This window comes from Rhipicephalus microplus, chromosome 1 (genome assembly GCF_043290135.1).
Source record: "Rhipicephalus microplus isolate Deutch F79 chromosome 1, USDA_Rmic, whole genome shotgun sequence".
In the NCBI taxonomy this organism is placed as follows: Eukaryota; Metazoa; Arthropoda; class Arachnida; order Ixodida; family Ixodidae; genus Rhipicephalus; species Rhipicephalus microplus.
This window is the reverse complement of record NC_134700.1, coordinates 17,719,001-17,743,311: the sequence shown is the minus strand read 5'-3', so window position 1 is coordinate 17,743,311 and position 24,311 is coordinate 17,719,001. Positions and strand designations below refer to the sequence as shown.

Sequence of the window (24,311 nt, the reverse complement as noted above, 5' to 3'; positions counted from 1 at the left end):
ACACATTACTGAAGCCCAAAGGACTCAGCTCCATATCACGCGAGCGTTACTCAGAAAGAGAAGCAGCTCTCTTACTGCATGGCAGTTACAATCGTCGCTTGCGGAAAATTTGATAGACAGGGAATGTATGTTGCTTTGCACGCGAATGATCAGAAATTCTCTCTTTATCACTAGAGCTCGCATTAATCCTACAAGGAACATGACTGCTCGTGCCATGCACGAAACAGTATAGGAATGGCGTGTCCCCACCCCCGAAGGTTGCTGAAGCCCGACATTTTAAAAAAGCGATATGAATGCTGTGTCTGAGAACATAACATTCAAACAGAGTTTCCAGCCTGTAGCAGCCCTCGTGATCTACACAGCTACCTGCTACGTCCAAAGAGCCACGCACAAATCAGAAATTCACACTTGTAGTGGTGCTCACGCTGCGTAAACTTTTGTGCGCAGCTTGGGGGCGCTTTCGCCAACTTTACGACCCCGTGTGGTGGTGAAAGGTTGCGTGGGTAAAACTGTTTTTTTATTCAGATAAATAAAAACGCATGCATGGCAGTTCCCCTTCTCAGTGAGCATCACTTTGATAATGAAAAGAAGACATGCATGTAAAAAAGAGACAGTTTCAGTGCAAAGGCGAATCAATGAATTTGATAGCAACAAATTGTAATGCTATTCATAATGAGGGTGGCAGCTCGCTCTTGTGGGTCCTGTCTCACGCCACTGATGTAGAGCCTGTTTCACACGTGAGCGACTGAGTGGTGGGCCCGTGGTAATGTAGGCACCAGACGCGCAGAAGTGGCTTCGAGGTAGCTTCGCTTCACGTGCACCGCTTTTGCATGGTGCACACTCTGCGATGCGCCGCGATGGTTGCGGAATGCTCTGGTATCGCGGGCTTTCACCCTCCGAGTTCATTACGTTTGATGCACCTCCTGTTTCAAGTTTAACGAGTCTTCTACTTCGGTGATCAATTTTGCATGCCTAAACATTCAATGACGCAAATGTAGTGTATCATAGTGCATTTAAAGAATATCTCAAGTCGCGTTCATTCGCGTTCCAGGTATCTTTTCAACATGCAAGTATTCTTGCACGGTCACACACATTGTCATAGAAAAGAAAAATGATAAGTTTTTTCAGGGCTGTCAGTGGTTTTTGCTCTCGAACTCCGTAAGGCGTCGAACTCCGTAAGGTTGTCCACGTCTTCGCGGACAACCGTATGCATGCAGACCAATCGACAGTATCGTGGTTTGTGAAGGAGCACTCGTCTTTCTTTTTGCCCTTGGGCACTCCAATAAAGCGGCAGTGGCATTTCTTGTCGAAATTCGTTGCCTGCACTGCAAATGAAGAAAACGCCAAACTATATGCTTTAACACGCTGGGTCGGAATACAGTAAAAAAAAAATGGCAGCAGATCAACGGAGTGAATGGTGCAGAGTGGGGCGAAGCAATTGTCCATCCATTCGTTCTTTCTTCCGTCCGTCCATGCGTCCGTCTGTGTGACCATTCATACGTCCGTCCGCCCGTCCGTGCGGGCGTCTGTTCGCGCGTCCGTCCCTGCGTTCGTCCATGCATCCGCCCCTGCGTCTGTTCATACGTCTATCCATGCATCTGTCTGTGTGTCCGTTCGTCCATCTACTCAACACTCCAAATCCACCATCTCGCATCTTTTCATCATATATTGGATGGATGGATGGATGGATGGATGGATGGATGGATGGATGGATGGATGGATGGATGGATGGATGGATGGATGGATGGACGGACGGACGGACGGACGGACGGACAGATGGATGGATGGATGGATGGATGGATGGATGGATGGATGGATGGATGGATGGATGGATGGATGGATATGGCTGTACCCTTTAGATCGGGCGGTGGCTTGCGCCACCAAGCCGTAATACCTAATGAACCAAAAACTATATTTATTTTTTTCTTAAAAAGTGAGTTTGAGGATTCGTACTTTGCAGTGAAGAGTTTAATTTTCACTCGTGCCTTGACTTTAGCCACCAATCAGATAACCTCCTTCTAGTTAAGTCTACCCGCTTAAAGTTTATTTTGCCCTCATGGTCCCTAAACCCCAGTGCTTTGAAAAACTCTGTAAAGGGTGTCCTGTAAAGGGTGAAGCCCTTTACAGGACATTATCAAGTGTTCGGCAGTTTCTTCTTCCTCTCCACACGCACTGCATACTGTGTCTACCCCTTCGTATTTGCCCCGATATGTCTTGGTTCGCAATACTCCCGTCCTAGCCTCAAACAGTAGAGAACTACCCCGAGTATTATCATAGATGCTTTCCTTGGCGATTTCCTCCTTAAAAGTTCGATAGGTCTCTAGTGCGGACCTGTTAATTATGCCCATTCTCCACATATCAGTCTCCGTTTCCTTCACTTTTTTCTTAACCGACAGTTCTTTTTGGTTTGGCCACCTGCTGTTTTCTAAGTATTTACCAGTCAACTTCCTGGTTCGCTTCCTCAATTTTGTATCGACATTCTTCATGTGCAAGTGCTTCTATTCTTCAAGGCGGTGCTTCTATATTCCCCATATAGAAGCACCGCCATCCAGCGGACATTCCGAGGACTAAACGAGCGGTGGCACACGCACACTTTCTTACGGCTTGCACTTTGAGTCTACTTCCCACCTTTAACCACCTCGAGTTCATGGTATATACTAGTTCACTCTATTCATGGCACTTCGGCCTAACGCTCGCTAAACCTTTCTAAAACCAAGGAGGTTACGCCCAGCGAGTGTAACGCAGCAACCTTTTCCTGTCAGATAGTGCTCAATGTACATGCCAAAGCTGCTATGGGAAATGAGAGACAGGAAAATTTGGCTTTTACTTTCTTAAGGCTTGCGCTTCGTAACAACTTCCCGCCTTTAACCACCTCGAGTTCATGGTATATACTAGTTCATTGTATTCATGACACTGCGGCTCAACGCTCGCTAAACCTTTCTAAAACTGAGGAGGTTACACCCTGCGAGTATAACGTAGCAACCTTTTCTCGTCAGTTAGTACTCAATGTGCATGCCAATGGTGGCTAATTTGAATCGCAGCGTGCACGTTCACTAAACGCCGAATGCTCCTGTCTCTCATTCCCCATCAAGACTCATTCGCATATACATTGAGCACTTTTTTTTATTGTTCGACAACGCACAGAAGAAATCTCTCACCGGCACCACCTTGGAGGTCAAAATGTTATACTTGTTACACACTACAACGGCTACGAGGAACGAACGTTTGCCGCTATAAGGAGCTTCGCCCCTAAAGAACAGTAACATTTGAAACCAACTAGAAGTTCGGAGTGCCATGGAGTTCCGCTGTCTGCACCTATGTTTGAGCTATAACTCGATAAAAAAAATTTATAGCATATGTACGGAGTGAATGATGCAGAGTGGGGTGAAGCGTCCGTCTGTATGCCTGTATGTCTGTCTTTCTGTCTGTCTGTCCATCCATCCATCCGTCCGCATCCATGTCAGTCTGTCTGTCTGCCTATTCATCCGTCCGTCTGTCTGTCTGTCCTTATGTCTACCTGTGTGTTTGTGTGTCTGTCTGTCTGTATGTTCGTTCATCCATTCTTCTGTGTGTCCATCTGTCCGCACATGCGTCTGTCCGTTTATTCGTCTTTTTACCTGTCTGGCGACGAGCACGAGTCGCTTAGGCCCTCGACTTCGCTTCGTCCATGCCCCCATCAATGAGTTAAATAGCACGAGCCGCCACGGTGCTCTGTACCCACCACTATGCTTCGTTTATGCCCCACAAACGATCTGCCACGTACAGCGACGATCGAGGAGACAGAGAGAGGTTCTCCTGACTCGCCCACCCAGGCCTAACAAGCGCAGAAGCCAATCGAAGTGTAGGGGTACAGCGGCATCTAGAATATCTTCACTCAACTGTCATTTGTATGTACTTCTATGGGACAGCGACGTTTATTATACTGTTCGGGAGATACTGCCTTCATTTTCTTCGGCACTTCCTGCTATCATGCCTGACAATGGACAAGGTTAGGCCAAGAGGAGCGTCGCCCCTAAATATAGGCCGTGTGTCTCGGTGCTTCACTGCAAATGAAGTCAAAAGACGAGACTCTCCTATTGGGGGCGCTGCGTCTTGTGATTGTAATGTTGGGAGATAGAGAGCTTGTACGAAACCCAGAGCCACTGGCAAGGGGCAACACCATGTCGTCGGCAGAGCACTCCTTCGTGCACACCGTCACATTTTCAGCGAAGCGTAGGAACACCCGCGCCTTCGTGTATAGTATTGAATCTTCAGCGCAGCGTAAAAAACACTAGGACCTTGAAAATTACGTATTTTAGTAGTTACTTGTAGAGGAACACACCATCTAATACTTACGTATTGATGTTGCGTACTATTTGCTTTTTGCTCGACTATGTTCACAAGTATGAACGCAGCCAGCAGATCATGATGGCTGGGAGTTGAGGAAGTGATTAAAGTTGGGCCGGGTTGCTGAATAGTGTGATAGACAAAGGAAAAAAGCAACAGACAGACCAAAATTTCGGCGTTCAAGTAGCCCCATAAAGGCTATCATCTTTAATATGCGAAAACAACAAAATGACATGTGCAAACAACTTGTCTGCATTGATGGAAGCACTATCGAAAATAACAAAAGGTAAAGAACGGCACTGGATGGATGGATGGATGGATGGATGGATGGATGGATGGATGGATGGATGGATGGATGGATGGATGGATGGATGGATGGATGGATGGATGGATGGATGGATGGATGGATGGATGGATGGATGGATGGATGGATGGATGGATGGACGGACGGACGGACGGACGGACGGATGGATAAATGGATGGATGGACGGACGGACGGACGGACGGACGGACGGATGAATGAATGAATGAATGAATGAATGAATGAATGAATGAATGAATGAATGAATGAATGAATGAATGAATGGATGGATGGATGGATGGATGGATGGATGGATGAATGGATATGGCCGTACACTTTAGAACGGGCGGTGGCTAGCACCACCAAGGCGTAATACTTAATGAACCAAAAACTAGATTTATTTTTTCCTTAATCGTGAGGTTGAGGATTCGTACTTTGCAGCGAAGGCTTCCATTTTCTCTCGTGCCTTGACTTAAGCCACCAATCAGAGAACCTCCTTCTAGTTCAATCTACCCGCTAATTTGGCCTCTAATCCTTGTAGATACATTATAAATAACAAGGGAGACAGAGGACACCCCTGCCTAAGCACCTGTTTCACCACTGTGGGCTTGGACACCTGCTTTTCCCACTTTATAACTATTTTGCCCTCACTGTCCCTAAACCCCAACGCTTTGAAAAACTCTGCGCCATAAACCTGAACTACAGGGTGAAGCCCTTTACAGAACATAATCAAGTGTTCAGCAGTTTCTTCTTCCTCTCCACATGCACTGCACACCATGTCTACCCCTTCGTACTTGGCCCGATATGTCTTTGTTCGCAATACTCCCGTCCTGGCCTCAAACAGTAGAGAACTACCCCGAGTATTATCATAGATCCTTTCCTTGGCTATTTCCTGCTTAAATGTTCAATAGGTCTCTAGTGCGGACTTCTTAATCATGCCAATTCTCCACATATCGGTTTCTGCTTTCTTCACCTTCTTCTTAACCGATAATTCTTCTTGGTTTGGCCCCCTGCTGTTTTCCAAGTATTTACCAGTCAATTTTCTGGTTCGCTTCCGCCATTTTGTTTCGACATTCTTCATGTACAAGTAGCTGAATACCTTCTTAGCCCAATGCTCCTCCGCCGTTTCTCTAAATCGCTTCTCAAATTTTATCTTTCTGCGAACTTCCCTGCCCTCAAATGATGTCCATCCCATATCACCTTGTACTCCCTGATTTGGTGTATTCCCGTGAGCTCCTAAGGCAAGCCTACCTATTTTACGTTGCTTAATTTCTAATCTTCCTTGAACTTCTGATCTCATGCACAAGACCGCCTTGCCGAACGTCAGACGAGGAACCATGACCCCTTTTCATATTCCTCTCACAACATCATACCTATTGTAATTCCACAGTGCCCTGTTTTTCATTACCGCTGCATTCCTGTTACCATTAGTCGACACGTATATTTCGTGTTCCCTTAGGTACTCGGCCCAAATGTTTATCCACACACCCAGATATTTGTATTTATCTGTTATCTCTAGCGTGACCTCCTGCATTCTAAGCTCACTACCTTCATTGTCATTAAAAATCATGACTGCTGATTTTTCCTTACTGAATCTGAAATCTAACCTATCTCCCTCATTACCGCAGATGTCCACCAATCTCTGCAAATCTTCCTTGTTGTCGGCCATTAGCACTATATCATCTGCGTACATCAATGCTGGTAGTGCCTGTTCAATGAGTTTTCCTTGTTTGACGAAAGAGAGGTTGAAGCCTTGTCCACTCCCCTCTAATTTGGCCTCTAATCCTTGTAGATACATCATAAATAACAAGGGTGACAGAAGACACCCCTGCCTAAGCACCTGTTTCACATCTGTAGGCTTAGATACCTGCTTTCCCCACTTTATAACTACCTTGTTACCTTTAGAGATCTCCTTTAAAAAATTAGTCACTACATCTTCCACGCCTAGTGTGTCCACTATTCCCCACAATTCCTCTTGAACCACGTTATCGTACTCTCCCTTGATATCCAAGAATGCTAGCCACATGGGCCTGTGTTCCTTTTCTGCCATTTCGATGCACTGCATCAGTGAGAACAGATTGCCTTCCAACCTCCTGTGTTTCCGAAACCAATTCTGCAGTTCCCCCAGCACCCTCTCATCCTCTATCCATGCCTGCAGTCTTTCCTTTATAATCTGCATCGCCAGCCTGCAGACCATTGATGTCACTGTTATAGGACGGTAGTTGTTTATGTCAGCTTTGTCCCCCTTTCCTTTATAGATCATGCTCATCCTGCTAAGTTTCCATCCATCGGGAACTTCTCCATAGATTATTATTTTGCTCACTGCCTCTTTCAAAGCCTGCTTAGACTTCGGACCTAATGTCTTTATCAGCATAATTGGAGTGCCATCTGGGCCTGTATGTACTACTAGGAACCCTTTTCTCAGCCCTTTCCCGCTTTTGTTGTGAAAATGGAGCCATTGCGCCACTTGATTCATCCTTCTCTATTGTGGTGCATAAAGCACTTTTGTGTTGAAATTTTTCTGTCACCCTTGTTCTTATATGTTCGAAAGCTTCGTATCTTTCAGCCTAGCACCTTGAGCTGTAGTTATAAACCTCTGCTCTAGGCTCGTCTCATTTCTTAGGGAGTTTAAATGGTTCCAAAATTTCGCAGCTGCCTTTCTATCTTCTTTATGTACTTCTGCCAGCCACTAGGCTCCTTTTCTTCTAATCTTTTCATTGATCAGAAGGAATGCATCCTTCTACAGCTAAGAAAGATTTCCCATTTTCTTCCAACATCATCTGTCGGTTCACCCCGCTGCTTAGCATGTCTGTGTTCCCTAGAGACTTCCTGACGTTTTGCTATGGGTCTCTTAACTTCCTCATCCCACCAACTTTTGGGTTTGTGTCTGCTTTTCCGGGGTCACCTGTCACGTGCCTTAGCAAGCTCTAGCACAAACAGTCTAATTATATTCGTGTATATTAAAGCAGTGTGGACACACTGTTTTATTATCCTCAGTGATTACTTTCTCAATTTGTTTAGTGGCTATTTCAATTTGCCTTTCTGAATAAAAATTCTCCAGTAGTAGCTCATCTTGCCTCCTTCCCACTTTCGCTGCTCTTCCAAAACTTAGCTTGATACGTTGGTGATCACTACCCAGACTTCTGGAGTGACCTTCATCTATGTGCGTTCCCTGAGCTTGTCAAACATCCTATGTGACATCAGTGCATAATCTATGGTCGACTGCAGCCTTCCTATCTCCCATGTTATTTGCCCTTCACACTTCTCGGTACTGTTGCAAATGATCAAATCCAGCCTTTCACACATATCCTCGATCATTTTGCCTGTCGGGTCAGTATACCCATCTATATCTTCTATGTGTGCATTCATATCTACTAGTATAATTATCTGGCATGCTCTTCCTAACTCCTGAATGTCCTTTGATATACACTCTACCATTGCCTGGTTTTTCTCTATGGCCTTTGCTCCCGTCCACAAGTACCTGAAATCAAGGAGTGTCATTTCCCCTGCCACTTTCCCTTTTAGCCATAAATGTTTCTTGCACTCCTGCTTGACCCTTTGCCAGTCTCTACTTTTATGAATGAATGCCTTAATACCACCTCCCCTTTCTGCTGCCTTCTGTTCTATTACAATATTCCCACGCGTAGTCCACATTGTTAGGAGGTTGTTCCATGTCCCTGAGAAGTGTTTCTACAAAACCGTATACCATCAGCCTCTCCTCCCTTAGGTGTTCTTCTATCTCTTCCCACTTCAGCCTGTTCCTATCACCCTGAATGTTAATATACCCTATGTCTGAATTGGCTCGGCGCTCGTGGCTATGTTTATTTCTGCCGCGGACTCTACCTGTCTTAGATACTGGTGCCACTTTAGAATCGTATCTGTCCATACCACCTGTCAAAGAGTCTCCCTGGTTTTTTTCTTCGTTACTACCTATCCTGCGCCCCGAAGGGCCCGCTTGCCCCCCAAAAAAGCTACTGCGCGTCCTGCAAGTCGCCAACCCAACTCATGACCTAGCCGCCCATCGAAGTGAATTCTGTCTCGTTGAAAACCACCCCACCTATGCACCTCTCTGTTTATTTCTACCACCTCAAAGCCTTTTTCTCGACTCATCCGCCATATCTCTCGGTTTGCGTTGACCAGCGCGCTTTGCATGTTGCTATCACGCACTGGTACCTCCGGTATTGTGCACATCGCTATCTGTACCTCAAGAGATGTGGCGTGCATGTAATCGACACCTTTCGCCAGTGTAGTTGCTAATCCTGCTGTATCTTCATTTAAGACATCGTTTAAACCACATGAAATTATCACGAGGTTTCGTCTATCAGCTGTTGTTTTGAGTTTTGTGCTCGCTTGCCTCATGACTGCTTCCAGCAGCGTCCTGGGAATGCCCCTGCTGCAACCCTCTTGTCACCTCTTGCTCTCTCTTTGATGGCTTCTGTGCATCGATTTAAATTCGAGTCCCCGGCGATTATCACATGCTGTGACTTTTCAGCTGGAGCGTCCTGCACCGGGGGGTTACCTGCACCTGTGACGCCGGCTGCTTTGTCCCCTCTCAGCCCCACCACTACTTCGCTGAAGCTGGGCCTTGCGACAAATGAACCGGCTTAACCTGTTTTTTCCTAATTTGCTTGCTCTTTCTTCTCCGCAGTTCTGGTTGCCGGTTCCCTACTCTTCTATTCGTAGGCCGCTTCTCTGTTTACCTTGGCTAGTACTTCCTCGGCGGACTTCAGCTTTCCTTCCATAGCACTCGTTTTCTCTTGCTCGTTCGCGAACGCAGTCTCGAGCTCCGTGATTCTCATCAACATGTCACTCTGGGTAACCAACATTTTCTCCATTTTTTTCCTCGACCTCACATTGCCTACACTTCACGTCAGCCTCTTCTCCTTCCGCTTCTACACTTGGGTCCACTTTAAAACCGACCTCACATCCTGAACACTTCACAGTTTTTTAACCATGTCTTTACGACACCAATTGTTCTATGACTTGTCTCACTCAATAATTGCAAATCTTGAGCCCTGCCCTACGAAAAAGAGAAAGTCTAAGCTCCACTACAAAAAATCGAGTGTTCAGTGTACGTGCACCTCCACCACGGCGTGGCAAAAGAAAAAGAAAAACAACAAAAAACTAAAAAAATAAACACCCACACACAAACTAATACCTGTGGCTGACTCCCGAAAAAGCCGTACAATAAAATAAGTGCTACAGGAATTTTAACTGCTGCCCTATAATTATAAAGACAAGCTGAAAACATGCAAAACAACTCATCTGCACAGTCGAGCGGGAGCGCCCAAAAACACGTCCATCCACCGTGACAGTCCGAACCGAACTTTCACACCAGCAGCACGCTGCAGGGGATGTCGTCAGCTCTAGAAAAGCAAATTCCTCTGCGCGTTTCGCCCATGACGCTTTAGAACTCAGAAGAGCAGCACAATTTCAGGTTGCGTAAAGGAACCGTAAGCCATCAAAGACGAGTAGAAAGTAGGGATGGTAAGACCTCGGAATGATAATGTGTCTTGAAGAACATTTCGTCGTCGGAGATACCCAGCTTTCATTTAGTCGACTTAACTCGTTCAACCTATCCCGTAAATGAATATACAGATCTTGACAGGAGTGACGCGAAAAAACTAACAATAGAGTAAAGCGCTCTTCTCCAGCAGTGCGATCTGCGGCAATTGTGTTGAACGAAAGCCTAGGTTGCAAACTTTTTGCATTTAGATGAACTAACGGTTGCTGATATTTTACATCCGACGTTCTAAAAATGCTGAATTCCCTAACCGATTTGTGCTTGGACGTTCACCAATTTACGTGACAGTTTTCATGTTTTCCGTGCTACACATGACGTACTGTGATGCGATGTTGTCAGTGGTCCTTGTTTTGCAGGTCGCTATCTCGTCGGCTGCGTCAACTAGTCGAACAGGAATTGCCAATACAGCTTATGAAGACAGTGACGACGTCCACGAAATGCGTGATGTTTCACTGCACAACTTTCGCAAACAACGACAGCACAGATCAGCGCCAACTAGGTGCGTATATGTTCGCAATCTCGGCGTAATGGCTGCGGGCAATCTTGCAGAGGACGGAAATAGGAGGAGTTTGATACACACAACACGATTTTGAAGCGCCTCTTTTTTTGGTTCCACCCAACCCGTTCTCTTTTTACCACATTTTGTATTTGTTAAACAAAATGCTATACCAGCTAGCAGACCTACAACATTGCCAGTGAAATGAGCGCTTCAAAAACGGGCATTTAACACAACTTTCTAGACTTTGGTAAATCCACGAAAGATTCGAAGCGGGCTTATCTTCTGCAAGTGTCCTTGTAGCGCATGTAGAAAACAAAACTATTACTTAACGGAAAAATTTCCCGTAAGTCATAACCTTTACTGTGGCTCGTTGGCTGGTATTAAAAGACAAGAAAGGAGGAGGAATTTCCAAGTGATGTGTGCTGACACGTGTAAATTTTTGTGCTTCTGCTGTCGAGACAAATTGTGTGCTGCGTCGAAGATACCTGCACCTTAGACATTTATTGGATACCCTTTTAGAAACTTGTATTGATATCTTAGTACGTATTTCAATATTGGTGTCAGTAATTCTACTCCGGATAATATAAAGAATATATCATGTATCTTTAGATATAAGATACAACGACACCCTCACCATGGCGAAAAAAATAATATTGGCATCAGCGGATGTCGTCAGCTCCAGAAAAGCGAGTTCCTCCGCGCATTTGGCCCATGTCGCCTTACAACTTAGAAGATCCATCAGATTGATGAGGTATTCAATGCACGAGAGCTCCGCTGCTTAAGCTGTTGCTGCGTTATTATACAACCTGAATAAAATGAAATAATGCGTTATTTTTGTATTCTATTCTTCTACCCGAGTCACTCAGTAAGGAAAGGCGACTAGGCTTGGGCATACCTCAGTCGAGGCGAGTTACGTGCTGGTGCTCACTGAATCTCGAAAGGCGCTCGAACGTCTACGTATAGAGCTGAGCTTTTGTTATGAAACTTTCTGTACTTTTTAGCTACATCAGTGCAGCGACACCTCTTCTTAGCTACCGTCCTCTGCCATGCATACTCCAGTGCGTATGATGTTAACAGTGAAAATGCTCATGCCTCCATAGTGAGGTTATCAAAGTTTCTCTCGTGAGGTGCTTCGTTACGAAGTCTGAATCTAAAGTCACAGAAAAAAGCATACTTACGCAAGGAGCGGACCCTCCCGTCGGGGCCTGCGGCCGCACTACTGCTCAGCTTTCAGCACCACGAGCGGCTGGTTACACTGATGTCTTTGTCATAATTAACTGAAAAAAGCAAATTTTTCTTTCCGACGCAGCAATTTGAACCCATGCCCTCATGTTCCGAAAGCGAGTATCTTTACCATTGGCTGCACAACCAAGCTTCCACAAAGGAATTACATGTACATCAAAACCGCATGAATGTGTACCCCCTGGTGGTGCCGCTAAACGTGCCGAGTAGAACACTATTTGGAGCTGGCATTCACGATTACAAAAGTCAGTGACATTTTTTATTGAAAAAAAATTAATGCCCAATTTGGGCCTTTGTGGTCCTCGTGAGGTGGCTATTACATGCATGTGTCGACTAACGAGTCAAATAGAGCATGGGTACGCCATGTAGCGGTTGTTACGACCCTTCCTTTACCAGCCCCGAAAAGGCTCGAGGGAACACTCTTTACTGAAGTATATTTCTCTATTATAAAGTGGTTGCTTGGACATGTTGATATAATATATTGAAAAAAAAGCGCGAAAACGAGATACTAGACATAAAACGACACGTACAGAGTGGTGACTTACAGCAAAACTGCATTCTTCAAACCACGCATATAAACCTATGCAGTGGAACAAAAAAAAAGAAGAAACAAAAGCGATAGTCGAAGATAAATAAATATGAGCATAAAAACTATTCTCTTTGACCGTGCAATCAGCCTGATAAAAACACAACCTCCTTTTCTGAGAGGCCAACTAAATGCCTCTGAGGGTGACCCAAGGCAACTGAAGATGACGCATCGTGAGCAGGCCATCACTTTGATCAGGTTGATTCAATGCACTAGGAACAAGGTTTTTAGGATGTTTACATTTTATTCATCTTCTAGTGTCACTTTTGTTTTTTTTTTTGTTCCCCTACAAAGGAATACATGTGTGGTTTAAATAATAAGCTTTTGTTTTATATAACTGCCTCGTAAGTGTCCTTGTTTGTCTGGTTTCTAACTTTTCGCGCAGTTTTCTTGTAAGAAATCTGGAGAATGTAGAGACGGTGTTGCGTTGCATCTCGCAGTTTTCACGGGCCTGTAATTCGAAGGATCTTGTGTATTTAGACTCGAAATACATGCTATCAGAGTGACTTGATACGCAAATAAGGCAAGAGCACCACAGGAAGCAATTCAAAATCTATTGCAACAAACGTTTGCCTAATAGAAGATATCTTGGCGGGCCGTATGTTTTTACTGCTGCCAATTTTATTCAAAAATAATTACCTTATTTTGCCCTGCAACCTATAGACCAATCACTTTTCTAAGCATAATCAATATATTTCTCGAATAATCATTTCTAGACCAATAAATATGTTCCTCGAGAAGTACAACTCGTTCAGCAACAATCCACTGGGCTTTAGACTTCGCTTCTCAACAGCATCTGCAGCCATCACGTTAACGCAAAGGATGATGTCACAAATCCTGTTAATGTGGAGGGAATCTCCGGGCAGATTCCAAGGGCTGACGTGTTTGCCCTCTGAAATTCACAACGAAAGCACGAACCATTTGTAATAAGTCATTTTATGCGCTAGCAAACGTTGGTTTTTGTTCAAAGACCGAGCCAAGATTTATTAACATAAACAAAGCATATTAATCATTGAGACCGTGAAAGCATCACACAAACATGCACACTGCGCTAGTATCAAATACAATAGGTGTCACATCAATCGAACAGGGGAAAAATTGAATCTCATACGCCCGAAACAGTATACTCCAGAACATCCCAAAACAATGCAAGTCATTTCATATCCTCCAGCTTGACGAGTTTTTTCCTCGTATACAGTAGCACTTCGCAAGTCGCGGGTTTGTATCCCGGCTGCGGCGGCTGCATTTCCGATGGAGGCGGAAATGTTGTAGGCCCGTGTGCTCAGTTTTGGGTGCACGTTAAAGAACCCCAGGTGGTCTAAATTCCCGAAGCCCTCCACTACGGCGTCTCTCATAATCATATGGTGGTTTTGGGACGTTAAACCCCATATCAATCAATCGTATACAGTAGCACTGACGAATAGTTCCTTTTGTAGATAGTGATCACATGTCTTCTCGTCAATACTCTTCGAAACTTATCACTGCCTCAAGGGTGTCACTTTCCGATACCTACAACTGCCCTATTACACGGTTAAAAGACTTGGCAGATCCCACATTCAGTGGGAATAGACCCTTTACGAAGCAACAATTAGGGAGCTCGAAATGCATTTTGAAATGAGCACAACGTTAAGAGCCGGACGTTAATTATGGCGTACATGACTTCCATGTTGTGTTTGTCATGTTTGCGCCTGACATTTGTGTTCGTCATCCATTCATGTCACGTAATACCAAATTAAGTATATGTGAAGCTAGCGAAACTGCTGTGAGCATGCTATGAGCGTATCATGCAGTCATGTTTTACATGACACGCATAACACGATTATTATGTTTGGACGTGTTGATTACCTTCATCGTCTAGTCACGTCACGTAATACCGAATTTGGTATATATTGAGATAGCACAACAATTTGGTATATGTTGAGGACCACAAGCACGCCATGAGCGCAGCATGTCATCGTGCTTTATATGGCACGCATATTGTCACGCGCGTTTCTTCTTTACACCTAAAGCCGTTTGCAGCTACGAAACTAAAACGTGACGCTCTTCGCAGGAGAGATGACCAAACTCTTCCACCACGCCATACCCTAGATGTCTGAAGACAGAAACGTTTGCTTCCTCATGCGAGGAGTAATGCAGAAGCTGTTTGTTAGTCTGAAACGTCGACGAATGAAAATACACTGTAGATGCGCACCCGAAAAATCAATCGCCGCTCGACACCAGAGTACGCAGAAGTTCAACCACTCTGCTCCAACTACCTCCCTGAGACTATTCGAGTGATCGTGCGGAAGGAGCTGCGCAAGCTGTTACTTTCGGTGCAGCCTCAAGTGGACTTGATTGCTCACTTTGCCCTCGAATAAGTTCGGCAATCGTTTGGGATTTCCGAAGCACCACAGTCTCAGCTGTAAGCGATGAGCTACACTGCTGCAGCCTGACGCTACGCTCCGCCTTTACGCCCACGCCAAGAGGCCGTACGTCGCAGTTCCGCCACCAGCCACCACCGCCGTTGACGCCACACCATCCACGCGCTGGCCAGCGCAATGCTCCAAGAAAAACCAACGTGTGGCGTGCTACAACCACCGACCGCTCCTCTACCACTGCGGATAAGCCGGCCCCACCTACCACCTTTACCAGTACCATCAGATGGAACTACGCGTGGTTTCGCCATAGACGCACGGCATCCATAGCGGAGTCAAGGACCACGCGACATCGCCGACTACCTCACACCTGCGCAGTGGACGCCCCGAGGATCTTTCTGTTCGTCATCACCAGGCCTCTACATGTCACCTCAACGCCGGCCCTACACTGGCCTAACCCGGGGCCGGTCACCTATCCAGTACTCGAAAAACTAAGGGCTGTAGCTGATGGAGGCGCAGCTGCTGTACGACGAACTGCTGAAGATTTTCCGCCGCCTACGACGCTGCCGCGAGGAAACCCCAAGATGTCGCCACAACATCAACGTAGTTCCGACGTCAAAAATTTGCAGCCAGAATACGACTTGATGAGGCGACGTCGAAGCAGCAGTACAAACCGCCACAGGCATGATCCAATGCCACGACCTACTGCAGCGCGAGGTCAATTGTTGTTATATAGCGAGAACAGAACGACGACAAAAAGACAAGAAAATGTACGGCTCTCGCGCTATAACTATCGTCATATCATACAAACTAGCCCAAACCACCACACTTCTATTTTATAATACCTCAAAGACCCCATTGAAGGGGTGCTACATGAGAGGGTAGGCAGTTCACAAACAGATGATTTGTTCGATGCTTCTTTGAAATGGACGATGCTGGAGTGGAGCACGACGTCAGCAGGAAGATCGTTACATTCTATCGATGTTTGCACAAAAATGAAGAGTGATGGGCAGTGGTATGCACACGGGGTGGATAAACCTCTTTCGAATGGCTGATACAGCATGAAAGACAATGAGCTGGAACGATAACATGGTTTAGGTTCAATGCATGATTAAATTTATTATACTGTAAGAATTCATTGGACGTCATCCTCATCTGTCAATAACCATCATCAGTCTTCGCCCGTTCTTCTTCATCATCAGCGCCATTTTCGCTATTGCTTGAATAAAGCGTCAGCTGAACCCGTGGTATTTCTAGTGGTGGAAGGTGCTTCCCGATCTCTTCGACCTCTCTCCATCCAAAGCCACCTCCTGGAGCTCCGTTCGGGACGTCGCTTGGCGCAAGAGCAAGCCCAACCGAACCACCCGCCGGCTCAACCATCCACCGCCAACCCTAGCCCGGTCAACAACCCCCTCGGGAGCCTCCAATCTTCTCCAGTCTGCCTGGCGAAGATGTCGAAGACTGGTTTGACAACTATGACCGCGTAGGTGTCTACAACAACTGGAACGAGGCATCGAAATTAGCACGCGTCCAGTTTTACGTCTCTCAGGTTGCCAAGACGTGGTTCCTAAATCATAAGAGCTACTTCCGCGATTGGTCTTCCTTCAAAGACCAGCTTCGACGCATTTTCGGCACACCGACCATCCGTTCAGAAGTTGCTCGGAAGAAATTGGCAGAACGTGTTCAACATTGCGGTGAGTCCTACGCTTCCTATATTGAGGATGTGCTTGCACTTTGCCGCCGTGTCGACGACACCATGCCAGAAGGTGATCGTGTCCGGCACCTTTCGAAGGGTATCGGACCTACCACTTTCAACGCCCTCGTCGCGCACAACCCTTCGACGGTTTCCGACGTCGTCTCTGTATGCCAGCGGCTTGATACCTTGCAGTCAATCCGCCTGCGACCCGACTTCTCTGAGAACCCCCTGGCAAACAGTAGGGAGCTCCGATTGATCATTCGAACCATAATTCGTGAGGAACTGCAAGCCTACAGTTTACCTCCTTCTCACAACGTTCCCGCTCAACCCGCTTCTAGCGATCTGCGTGGCATTATTAGGGAAGAAATGTCAGTGTTTCAAAGCACCCACCGTGCTGCACCATGCACCCAACCCGCTTCGTATGCACAGATCGCTTCAATGCAACCCTCGCCGTCTCAAGTACCACCACCTGTGCCTGATCACGAACATCTCGCACCTCTAGTCGCCCGTCCACCGAACCCTAGCTACCATTCTTCCTGGCGGGCCCCACGGCCGATTTGCTACTACTGCGGAATTCGAGGACACATTTCCCGGGTCTGTCGATGTCGCCAGCAAGATGAACGTCGTGGTTATGCCGCTTTTGAACGAGACGACACATGTGCACGAGGTTACTACCGTTATGGCGACATTCCTGCCAACCACCGACCCCCGTCTCCTATGCGCATTTCCAACACGACCCAATACACGTGCCTCCCGACCACGCTCCCCTTCGCCACGCCGACGCTCTGTTTCACCCCTTCGACCAGTCTCTCAACTGGCTGCCCAGCGATCGGAAAACTAAACAGTGCAGTTTTTGGAGGGAAAACTGCATTGCGGCGAAATGTCACAAGTCCTCCTGAACGACCATCAAACATGTTATTGGTAACTGTGCAAGGTGTACAGGTGTTGGCTTTGGTGGACACGGGAGCAGTTATTTCAGTTATGCGTGCCGATTTGTGTTCTCGATTGCGGAGAGTAAAGACACCCTACCTTGGATCATCTTTGATTAGGGCCAATGGAGCAAGAATTAGACCATCGGCCCAATGTACAGCGCGTGTCTTCATTGATGGTATTCGTCACCACATCACCTTCGCTGTCTTAATTTCATGTGCTCATGCACTAATTTTAGGTTGGGACTTTCTCTCATCAGCATCTGCATTAATTTCTTGCCGTGTACGTGTAGTCGAGATGACCAAAACCGATCACTGCAGCGAACGTGTCGACGAGAAGCCATTGCGTTTTTTCACAGCTTCCCATACCATACTGCTCCCGGGTCAGGAGCAACTCATCGCCATCACTTCTCCGAATATTGCCAATGGTGACGTCCTTATCACCCCTTCCAGCCACTGTCTAGCTCGCGGCGTTGTAGTCCCCTCCATCCTGGTGCGGTTCAAAAACAGTGCTGCGATAATCCTTGGCCTGAACCCTATCCCGGAGCCTGTCCTCCTACCTCAAGGTTCTGCATTGTCGTGTTATGTGGACACCAAACCTGTATCTTTGGTCTCTCTTGACGCCTTGACAGCTCAGCCACAACAGGCCCGGCCTGTTACTTCCTCCTCCTTTGCTCCCGGTATAAATCCTGACCTTTCGGCTTCTCAACGTGAGGCGTTGCTAAAGTTGCTAACAAAACACCAGGCCTCCTTTGATGCCAAGGCTTCGGCACTAGGACAGACCACAGTTGCGCATCATCGCATTGACACTGGAGGTCAGACTGTTGTACGCCGTCGTCCCTACCGAGTCTCCTTGGCCGAGCGCAAAATCATCGACGAGAACGTGACCAATATGCTAAAAAGAAACATCATACGACCCTCTACCAGTTCTTGGTCATCACCCGTTGTCTTGGTACAAAAGAAGGATGGATCGGTACGTTTTTGTGTTGATTACCGCGCGCTCAACAAGACTACCCGAAAGGATGTATATTCGATGCCCCGTATAAATGATGCACTTGACTCAATGCAAGGCGCCCAATACTTCTCCACCCTTGACCTTCGGTCCGGGTATTGGCAAATACTAATGAACGAAGCAGACAAAGAAACGACCGCCTTTTCTACGCCGGACGGTCTTTACGAGTTTAACGTAATGCCATTCGGCCTATGTAATGCTCCCGCCACATTTGAAAGGATGATCGACACTGTTCTTCGTGGCCTCAAGTGGAAAACTTGTCTATGCTACCTCGTTGATATTGTCGTGTTTTCTTCCACTTTTGGTGATTATCTGCAACGCCTGGATCAAGTGCTCACATGTCTCGCCAATGCTGGACTTCAATTAAACATAAAGAAGTGTCATTTCGTCAACACAGCTATAAGAGTTCTGGGACATCTTGTTAGTGAAGATGGCATCTAGCCCGATCCGGACAAAATTTCCGCAGTCCTCAAATTTCCGCGACCCTTTCGTTCCAAAGAGCTACGCAGTTTCCTTGGACTCGCATCGTACTTTCGCTGCTTCATTCGCAACTTTGCCGCTGTTGCCGCGCCTCTCCACAAGCTCCTTGCTGGTACCGGTTCCTTCGATTGGAATGATCAATGCGAAGCCTCGTTTCAAAAGCTCAAGCAGGTACTCACATCCCCACCGGTGCTTTGTTATTTCGATGACAAGGCACCTACGATATTACACACTGACGCTAGTGGACAAGGAATCGGCGCCGTACTTCTCCAGCGCGACCATGCCTTTCGCGAGAAAGTTGTCGCGTATGCAAGCCGCACTCTGACCTCTGCAGAGAAGAGGTACTCGATAACCGAACAAGAGTGCTTGGTTGTTGTCTGGTCCATCCAAAAATTTCGTCCGTATCTACATGGTCGACATTTTACTGTTGTGACAGACCACCATGCTCTTTGCTGGTTGTCCACAATCAAAAACTTGTCGGGACGACTTGGCCGCTGGACTCTCCGGTTACAATCGTATGGTTTCGACGTCATCTACAAGACTGGAAGACAACACCAAGATGCCGACGCTTTGTCACGATGCCCTTTGCCACAGTCTTCGGCGCACGTCACATCCCCTTGTCAAATCGACTATACGGAGGACGCCTCGTCGATATCATCAATTTCTTCTCTACCTTCATCCACCCGTCCGTCAGTACTTACCACTCACCAGCGAGCCGATTCTTATTGCACTGACGTCATCGGTCGGCTTACGGGCGCTTCATCTTGCCCAAATGCCAGACTCCGGAAACAACTTCGACTATTCAAGTTGGAGGACGATGCGCTACATCGATACATTTTCCACCCGGAAGGCCACGGATGGGTTCCCGTCGTACCACGCGCACTACGCACTGAAGTTCTGCGTGCTTTCCACGAAGACCCAACGTCTGGACACTTGGGTTACTACAAAACATACGAGCGCATCCGCAGTCGATTCTTCTGGCCAGGTCTTTCCATGACGGTAGCTAAATATATCGCCTCGTGCGCACTTTGCCAACACCGCAAGCGGCCCACTACTGCTCCAGTCAGGACCCTACAACCACTTCCTTGTCCATCAGAGACGTTCTCTGTCGTCGGAATTGACCTCTTCGGGCCCCTCCCAACTACATCAGACGGCAAGAGATGGATCGTCACCGCGGTTGATCACTTGACCCGGTACGCTGAGACGGCCTCGATCACTTCAGGAACTGCTTCGAAAGTAGCAACTTTCTTCTTGCATTCTATTTACCTACGTCATGGAGCCCCTCGTGTTCTTTTGAGCGACCGGGGCAAGGCTTTTCTTTCGAGCACGCTCAGTGAAGTTCTTCAAGCATCAAAAACAGTTCATAAAACAACATCTATCTATCACCCGCAAACCAATGGCTTAAAGGAAAGATTTCATCGCACGCTGTGTGACATGCTGTCCATGTATATCTGACCAGACCATCACAATTGGGATGCCATACTTCCCTTTGTCACGTATGCGTATAATACGTCAGTTCAACGAACCACATGCTATTCTCCATTTTTCCTAGTATACCGACAACCGACATCACCACTCGACGTTTCATTTTTTTCTGGCCCCGTCAACTCTTCACCATTCGTTTGCGACCAGTTTCTGTCCCGCTTTGCTCGATGCCGTCGTCTTGCCCGTGTAAACACCGAAGCTAGCCAAGAAGATCGCAAACATCGTTACGACGCCACTAACCATGTCGTTGTCTACCGCCCTGGCGACGATGTGCTTCTGTGGACTCCTGCGTGAACGCCTGGCTTGTGCGAGAAGCTTGAGTCACGCTATCTTGGCCCCTACAAAGTTATCGAACAGCCCTCACCGGTGAACTACCTCGTCACACCTGTTCATGTCCCTACTGACCAACGCTGCCGCGGGACAAAGATTGTTCACGTTTCGCGTCTCAAGCCCTATCGTATGCGTTCCCCAGTGTAATTCGCGCCCAGGCTGGCCGCTTCCGTCAACGGGGGAAATTAGTGTAAGAATTAGTGCAAAGCCACCGCCTACCCCATTCCGGTACATATGTCCTAGCACAATTGATATGTTCGCTGCATATATATCCAAGATAAAATGGGACGCTGTTTTCCGTGAAACTGATGCAGACACAGCGTATAATGTTTTCATCGAACGTTTTAGTGAAGCCTACAACAAGTGCTTTCCGCTCAAAGCAAAACGCAGACCACGCAAGGCAAGAAAGCCTTGGATTACTTCGGAATGCCTTCAAGCTATAAAAGTAAAAAATGCACTTTACCAGAAATTTCTAATATCTAGAGACAAAGAAGACTTGAAGACATTTAGAAAACATAGAAATACTACAAACTCCTTATTAAGGAAAAGCAAACTTGAATATTTTAGCAACCTTTTCAGCCCTGAAAAAACCAAAACGTCCGAAGCCATCTGGAAAAAGTTAAACATGTTGCTCCACCCACACTCGGATGATAGCACATACCCGACTAAACTCATTGTAGACAACCGCGTTCTAACTGGTGATGACCTTGCTGAAGCTTTCAATAAATTCTTTACCTCTATTGGAGAGAGCTCGCACGACAATAATTTTGCGCGATTCATGGGTTCGCAAGTAGGCGAAAGTGCATTTCTATTTCCAGTGACTACACAGGAGGTTACGGCAGATTTCATGTCACTAAAGAATAGCAGGTGTTGTGACGTAGACGGCCTGGAAATCCGTCCAGTTAAGCATGTTATTCATGTCATATCTCCTATTTTAGAATACATCATTAACTTAATCTTCTCATTGGGCACGTTTCCTAGTCGTCTTCAGATAGCCAAAGTTTCTATTATTTTCAAAGGTGGTGACAAAAATAGCATGACCAATTACAGACCAATTTCTATTTTACCTGTATTTTCTAAAGTAATTGAAAAGTTGTTACATAAACGAATAGTGTCATTCTTAACCAAGCACCACATTATGACGCCTTTTCAATTTGGTTTCACAAAGCAGCGCTCAACAGAAACTGCCCTACTAATGCAAAAAGAAATCATACTCGATGCATTTGAAAAGGAAATATATACACTTGGAATTTTTGTAGATTTCTCAAAAGCATTTGACAGAATCAACCACATTACATTAATTAAAAAACTAGAACACTACGGTTTTCGGGGGAACTTTATAAGTGTCATAAAAACCTATTTGAAATACCGACAGCAAAAAGTAGATATAAATGGCTACGCATCTAGTTTTAAAAAACTGTCACATGGCGTGCCCCAAGGAAGTATTCTGGGTCCCCTGCTTTTTAATCTGTATGTGAACGACTTGACAAACATCGATAACAATACAACATTTATTATTTATGCAGATGATACCAGCTTATTTTTTAAAGACTGCGATTTGCATAAACTAGTTGACAAAGCAAATAGTGTCTTGAAACTGCTGCACATTTGGAGCATAAGAAATTCGCTAATTATAAACACCTCAAAAACAAAATCTGTGCTCTTTCGTCCAATAAATAAGCCCGTAAACTGCGATTTATCATTAGTGATTGGCTCAGAATCTATAAGGATTGAACCGATAGTGAAAACTCTGGGAGTTTTTTTCCACGAAAACATGCTATGGAAGGATCAGGCTGAGTTTGTCCATGCTAAACTTTCTCGTACTGTAGGTATCTTATCGCGCTTACGTTTTCTTTTGCCACAAAAAATTAAACTCTTACTATATAATTCGCTATTTTTATCTACATTAAGCTATTGCTATCTAGTATGGGGCACCACATCGGAAAAGAACTTAGGCCGAATATATAGATTACAGAAAAAGGCTGTGCGCATAATTACAGGTGTTCCTCGCGATGAACATTCCAAACCCATTTTCGAAGCCCTTAATTTACAACCAATGCCTGAGATATACAATACAATTTTAATGAAGCGATATCGTACTTCCTTAAAGAATCACGACTCTTTTCTTACTGATTTAGCGCGTTTGACACCCTATACCTGCCCCTATAGCACACGAGCTACCGATGACTGGAAAATTCCTTACACACGTACTAACTATGGTCGCCAGATGATGAGCTACTTACTGCCACTAACCTTAAACAGTTTCTTACAATAAACCATTTATACTGCTCCGTTCTGTAAATGTTTTTCAACGTGTTAATAAAATGCAAATCGGCATGACCTTGAAGTACATGTTTTGATATTGTATAATAACTGATGATCTCATGCTGCTGTTGCTGTTGCTATGTTGTCAAATGGTGCGAAAGCCTTCGTCAAGCCTTAATGGCTTTTTGCTTTCGCCCCACAGCATCACTGTTGTGACTTTTGTAATGTCTCCTGTGATGTCGGAATAAACTGAATTGAATTGAATTGAATTCATTGAATGGACGTCACCCTCATCTGTCAATAACCATCATCAGTCTTCGCCCGTTCCTCTTTATCATCGGCGTCATTTTCGCTGTTGCTTGAATAAAGCGTCAGCTGAATCTGTGGTATTTCATTACAAACACACTCTTGAAACTTTGCGGCCCGAAGCTAAGTTAACCATGTTAGCACGAGATTTCAGCTCGGTGACGCTACTGTGATAGGAGTAGTCCGAATAACTGAATCTGGCTGCGCGACTTTGGATGGATTGAAGTGTTTTAATAAGGGTGATTTGATGGGGATCCCAGATGGCACATGCATATTCTAGCTTTGGGCGAACTAGTGTTAGATAGGTTAAAAGTTTAACAGAAGGTGGGGCTAGACACCAGTTTCTTCGGAGATATTCAAGAACGCGTTTTGAGTCATTAATGATATTCATTATGTGGGATGACCAGATGAGATCTGAACTTAGAGTGATACCGAGGTATTTACATGAATTAGCCGCTGTAGTTTGTAATAATTTGCAATGCCTGCTGTAATATAAGACAGGAAGTATTTTTGGAGGAATAAGATTGTCGCCAATGGAAAGTAATAACACAGGTTTTCTGTGTGTTAAGGGACATCAGCCAGTTTTCGCACCATGATTGAATCAAAGAAAGATCAGATTGTAGGATGACAGTGTCGCTTTCATTGTAAACAGAACGATAAATGACACAGTCGTCTGCGAATAGACGAATGTTAGAAGCTAAGTTTTTGGGAAGTCGTAATGTAGATTAGGAATAGCAGAGGACCAAGGACAATGCCTTGAGGTACGCCGGAGGTTACAGTGGATAGGGAGGAGCGATGGCTGTTAGCACAAACGAACTGCTTACGGTTAGTCAAGAAGTCACATATCCAATTAAAAACAAGACAATTAACGTTAAGAAGTGAAAGCTTGAAAAGTTATCTATTATGAGGAACTTTGTCGAAAGCTTTTTCGAAATGAATAAAAATTGTGTCTACAGGTATGTTAATATCCAGGCTA

The 24,311-nt window shown here is 45.7% G+C and overlaps 1 protein-coding gene across 7 annotated transcripts in view; it reads left to right on the top strand.

The window, feature by feature from the left end:
• Positions 1–24,311, top strand: part of LOC119178158 (dual oxidase maturation factor 2) — an 832,350-nt gene that overhangs the window by 770,944 nt on the left and 37,095 nt on the right. Inside the window, exon 8 of one of the 7 annotated variants that reach the window (XM_037429334.2) lies at positions 10,508–10,650. The exons of the other annotated variants lie outside the window; for them this stretch is intronic. Within the exon in view, the coding sequence (XP_037285231.2) occupies positions 10,508–10,650 (143 nt within the window). The remainder of the gene's footprint in view (positions 1–10,507; positions 10,651–24,311) is intronic. 7 annotated transcript variants of the gene reach the window in all.